The 5,707-nt window shown below is 43.1% G+C and overlaps 1 protein-coding gene across 1 annotated transcript; it reads right to left on the reverse strand.

Annotated features, from left to right (window-relative positions):
- Positions 1 to 1,746: 1,746 nt before the first annotated feature.
- On the reverse strand, positions 1,747 to 2,673 carry LOC109468324. Its single transcript, XM_019766574.1, has one exon. The coding sequence runs from the start codon at positions 2,671 to 2,673 to the stop codon at positions 1,747 to 1,749; it is 927 nt and encodes a 308-aa protein (XP_019622133.1).
- Between the last annotated feature and the right edge of the window lie 3,034 nt (positions 2,674 to 5,707).

Consider the following 5,707-nt stretch of genomic DNA (forward strand, 5'->3'; position numbering starts at 1 on the left):
TCTAAAGATTGGGCGCGATTTGTACGATGCCACTCCGCAGAGAGGTGGCCAGGAATATTTGCCAGAGCATTATGAGGCTATATGAGATTGTCTATCGTTGCAGTACAGGGTATTGAGACACGACTTTCGAGCGATGTGCGCCACTCAGGAGTATGGCCAAAAGATTTACAGAATTATTTGAATTTAACGTCCTTGGTAAGGCCGAGAAGTAAAGGGTACAGGTATGGCTAAAAAGGAGTTTGATGGGGGAGATAAAGTGAAGCATTTCAAATTGAGAAAGTTATTAATAAGTGAAAAGGTGTTAAAGAGAAATTAGTGTGGTGGTCTGGTATTCTTTCCTGTGGCTAGGCACTTTTAGAAAAGTATCAGGTTACTTCAGGCAATTTGGGCTGTGAAACATTTCAAAGTAGTCGGATGCAAGAATTTTGTCAAATAGCAACCCTACAATACTCGAATTTTGGGAAGTTGGGAAACCATTACAGTCATTTTGATCCATCAACAAGTTGGATGCTCCTTGATTGTAATCTTACAAGTTTTAAGTTGCAATAGCTTTGTTACATGTCAACACTTAAATGACGGAATAGGTATACTTTTCCGAAAAAGGTTTATATAATGCAAAAAAAATTGATTTCTTTCTCATATCAGATACCTAATAGTATTTAAAAATGGCCTGACGGTTTACTGTAAATGACCGTAACTGAAATATGCAAATTTGGTTCAAATTATGTCAGAACAAACATGTCCAAAATTGAACCACCGTTGAAGTTTGACAGTGAAGGTCACAAGTTACAAGTGTTGGGAAAGGAAACTGTGCAAAGCAGAGTTGGAGGGTAAGGATAGAAATGTATGCAAGTGTGTGTACTTGGTTGTGTTGCACAAATAAACTATACTCACAACTATGCCAGTCTGTGTCTTCTCTCGCTGTATTACAAAGTCTGGTTCTTCTTTTCAGCTTTAGGTGCAACTGGTTTGCGGAGCTGTCATCTGATCTGGTCTGGACAGAACTCACCCATCATCACAGGTTTCTCCCAGTCAGGACAGCTGACCCTCAAGACACACCTACCGATATGAACGGATTTGTTCATGTTGAATCACAACACTGAATGACCGCTAAAAATAGTGATAGAACTAGCACAATTGAATGATTAATTTTCTTCAACACATGTACAAAATCCTAGGCTCTAGAAAGTTGTTATCAGTAGTATCCCTGAGAATTGTGGAATGCCTCCGACAAATACAGCATGTAAGGGAGGCATCTAGCGATCGTTGGTGGAAGTGCAGGGGTAGCATCTAGCGATCGTTGGTGTAAGTGCAGGGGAAGCATCTAGCGATCGTTAGTGGAAGTGCAGGGGAAGCATCTAGCGATCATTAGTGGAAGTGCAGGGGTAGGTGGTCTAGGGAAGCATCTAGCAATCGTTGGTGGAAGTGCAGGGGTAGGTGGTCGTATGGGATCATGTAGCGATCGTTGGTGGAAGTGCAGGCGTAGGTGGTCGTATGGGATCATGTAGCGATCGTTGGTGGAAGTGCAGGCGTAGGTGGTCGTATGGGATCATGTAGCGATCGTTGGTGGAACTGCAGGGGTAGGTGGTCATATGGGATCATCTAGCGGGATTGGGTGTAAGTACAGTTGACTGTTAGGTATTGTAGATGGTGTGAGGTGTCTTGATCTTTGTTTTGTTGCTTTTGAGTTTTCATTTCTTTGTGTATATATGTATTCACTTTATTGTAATGTGATTTCTTTTTTTCTTAGTAATCGTAGTGCCATCCGTAGAGCACGTGACCGGGTGGGAGGTTGGAATATTCCAACTCCTTGAAACACTGGGCCGCGTCGTCCCACAACTGGAAGAGTGTGATTCTGCGAAAGATCGCCGCGGGGTCGTGGTCATTGGCGTACCAGTGGTTTGGGAAGATGTTTGTCGTGATCCAAACCCTTCTTGCGGCAAAGTTGACAAAGCCGCCCTTGATCGGCACTCGCAACGGATAGCGGTCAACCATATTCAAAAAGGTTGGCCGGGGGATGTCGCCGTGGAAGTCGTTTAAAACGACATCACTCTGACCCATGTACCCGTCGAACCAGGCCCCCTCCGGTTTGTAGTAGGTGGTCGTGTCGTCTGGCAGGTACTCCTGTACCAACCTACTCTTGCCACAGCCCAGCGGCCCAACAAAGACAAAACAGCGGGTCAGGAAGTCGCGGACCGGCTGCAGGCGGGCGTACGAGACATAGGCCTCGAGACCGCGGTGATGGCGCACAAAGGTCTCCGGCATCTCTTGCGCCAGTGCAGACAGGTCGCCGTCATTTTCCTGTAGGAAATGGGTGGCGGCCGTCAGGTCGTTCCTCTGCCCCTGTCTGACGGGATGTCCCATCCGGACGACGACGTCGCCATCTTTCGAGCAGTAGCGCTCGTTGTCATGGTCGTTACCGACGGCCTTCTCGACGTGGCATCTGTCGCCTAGGTGCCCTTTCACCTGCGGGGTACGAATCTTCCTGGCAAAGTTGACGTAGCCCTGTAGGTGGGGTGTCCCGGTGGTCGGGGACACCTCCGCACCGACGACCATGAACTTGATTGCCGCGGGGTCGATGTTTCGCAAGCGTGCCAGGTCGTCATCGCCATAATTATTCAAGGTGAAGGACCACCTGCAAGCAGGGGCCTCTCTCCTGTTGGGGGCGGCCATGTTGTTCAGTGAATTTGCATACGAAAACGCATTGTTGATATTGTATTGGGGTTAGCATGTTAAAGGTTAAAGTGCAGTTCGTTGGGTATAGGTTAACCCTTGTCCTGCTGGCATTCCTGGCACAATATTTTTCAATAATTTCATGTCTTAATTAGATCATAGACCCCCAATTTTTTTTGCCCTGGGGCATAGTTACTTCCGCATTCGTTGCGTTTCGCTGCGGTGCGTTGCGTTGCACGAGAAACACCCCCAAATCGTACCTATGCAGGGTGTTATATAGATGGTACTGTATGTGCCGCGCGACATATGTTGCGGACAGCAGGACAAGGGTTTTAAGTATTGCCTATGTTACTGTTAAGTCTTCATGATAGTTTGTTGTGTGTTGGGACAATGTATATGTCTATGTTATGTGTCTATGTTACACTTAGGGTGTGTATGGGGGTTTGTGGTATACCAGATTATTCCCCCCTGTCCCCCCCTACCCCCCCGACTCACCCCCCCAGAAGATATAAATGTGCATGTGATCAGTTCCTTCGCCTTTTTGCCGAGAAATGTTGCTGAATGCTCAATACATAAACTGTTTTAATCTGTTGCTTGTTTTGTGTTATTATTATGATTATAAAGTGTGAAGTCTGAGAGAGTTCCAGTGTGATAATAAGAAATCATATGAACTTTTTTGGTGGCAAAATCTACTCAAATTAATCAGGTGCTTGGAGCAGCTACTTCAAGGTGGAAAGAGTGTGTGACCAAGTGTTCATAAAAGTTGAGTGGAAAGGTCCAGGACATCGAAAGAGGGGTACAAAAAAGGGTGACATAGGTCCGTGCAATTAAAAACAGAGGTCAAGAAAGGATGAAAGGTGATTATGAAGGTAAGGAAAAGGTGGGTCTGTGAAAGCAGTGTGTCAGCATACAAGTGAAGCATCAGCAGAATAGTTGAGTGGAAAGGTCTAAAGCATCGGAACAGGAGTACAAGAAAGGGTGATGTACCATGCAATTAAAAGCAGAATTTATGGATGAAAGGCAAAAGCAAGGAAAAGAGTCTGTAAAAGAATGACGTGGGTGTTAAAGGATAGAAAAATGTAGGTAAGGCCACACCAATTTAATTTCTTGGTTAACGGATTCGCGCGCTTCATTTTTTTCTGATTTGCTAATAAGAATGAAAATTCAGAATCAACTGCAAAATGTTCATATTTTGCCCTGAACAGTTGAAAATAGTCCTTTTCATCCTACTTGTTACAGTTATTCCATCTTTCAATGCAATGGTATCATTAAAAGTTCAAAATTCATTGTTTAAATTTTGTACCAGCGTGGTGTATTTACTTCATGGCTACTATCATACCATTTTGGGCCATAATACGATGCCTAGGCCTGTTTTTATTTTTATTTTTTTTATCGCCCGCCCGCTCCATTATTTTTCTAGAAAAATCCGTTAACAAAGAAATTAGATTAATGTGGCCTAAGTGCATGTATTTGGGAGTGTTGAAAATAGTTGTGTTGCCACACAAATAAACTATACTCACAACACCAGGCTGCAACTGGTTTGTTGAGCCGTCATCACAGGTTTCTCCCAGACTGAACAGCCAACTCTCAGCACACACCTAAGGATATGAGAGGATAATAAGTGTGGTGGAAAAACATCCCCAGAAAACACTGAATGATCATAACTAATGATAGCATCAGGCAATTCAACTATCACTATATTTTGAAAGAGCTAGGCTCTATAAAATTGTATTTGAAAGTGCTACAAATTTTACTCGTAGCATGTTACACCTTACAGAGTTTTAACATGTGAGAGGAGAGGAAAAAGTCATGCAAGTTGTAAAGCAGGTTGCTTGAATAGGTATAAAAAAGTTAGGCTTTTAAAAGTGTTACTGGTAGCATCCAAGAGGGAAGAAAAAAATTCATGTAAGTCATAAAATACCGTCTCACCTGCATGGACAGGTATGAACTCTTCACTGTGTCTTCAAGTTAACTTGTTTCCTCATCTGATGTGGACAGAAGTTGTCCATCATCACAGGTTTCTCCCAGTCAGGACAGGAACGTCTGGACACACCTAACTAATATAATGGATAGTTAGTGTGATGCCTCAAAAAAATTTCCACTTGAGTGACCATGATAAAATCCTGAAATAAAAGTATCCCTTTGCCTAGATATCTTCACAGTGTTGAAAATAGTATGTTTTGCCTCTCGGTTCAGAAGACAATAGAAAAGATTAAGTTGAAAAGCACTGTCTCACCTGTACAAACTTTTCACTGTCTTCGGCACTTCAAGTCAGCTGCGTCGGTGAAGGTTTTCAAGTCAACTGGTTTGTTGAACCCTCATCTGGCCTGGTTTGGACAGGAACATCAGGACTGACCCTCAGGACACACCTAAATGTAAAAGAACAATTGATGCAAGGTATGAATGGTCAACTAGCTACCAGGTAAAAAAGATGGACTGTTGTATGTGACTTTTACTTTGCCTCTTCCTAGAAATGTTGACAAGTGCTCAAAGATAAGCAATATGCTGCTAATTCATTCAGGTAAAGCAGCACTTACAAAATTAATGTGAAATATGTTTTGCTAGTTGTGTGTTATTTCTATAAAGTGTAAGACGTACATGTAAGGGAAGACTGCTAGAGTCAAACAGATCTTCTAAGGCATTGTCTCACCTGTGGATGTGTTGTTGTCATCTTGCTCTTCTATCTCAAAATCACTGACTATCTGGTCCAATCTTCTCTTGTCAGGTTCAGACAGTAGTCTTCACTACTGCATCAGTCAGCAGCCACCTAACTATACAGACAGTAGAAGTTACACACTTGTCTCAAATAAGACCAAATAGTTGTAGGTAAAATGCAGAATTGGGATTTTTCTCACCTGATATTCCTCTTGAATCTTCATATCATCTGGTCTGGTTCAATCTGTCTTGTCGGGTTCAGACAGAAGTCTTCAATACTGCATCAGTCAGCAGCCACCTATAACTATACAGACATTACAAGTTAAAGGAGTACTAACCTCAAGAAGGAAGTGCTATTTTCCGATACATCATGCTGCAA

This window comes from Branchiostoma belcheri, unplaced genomic scaffold (genome assembly GCF_001625305.1).
Source record: "Branchiostoma belcheri isolate BF01 breed outbred unplaced genomic scaffold, Haploidv18h27 scaffold2, whole genome shotgun sequence".
Taxonomy (NCBI): Eukaryota; Metazoa; Chordata; class Leptocardii; order Amphioxiformes; family Branchiostomatidae; genus Branchiostoma; species Branchiostoma belcheri.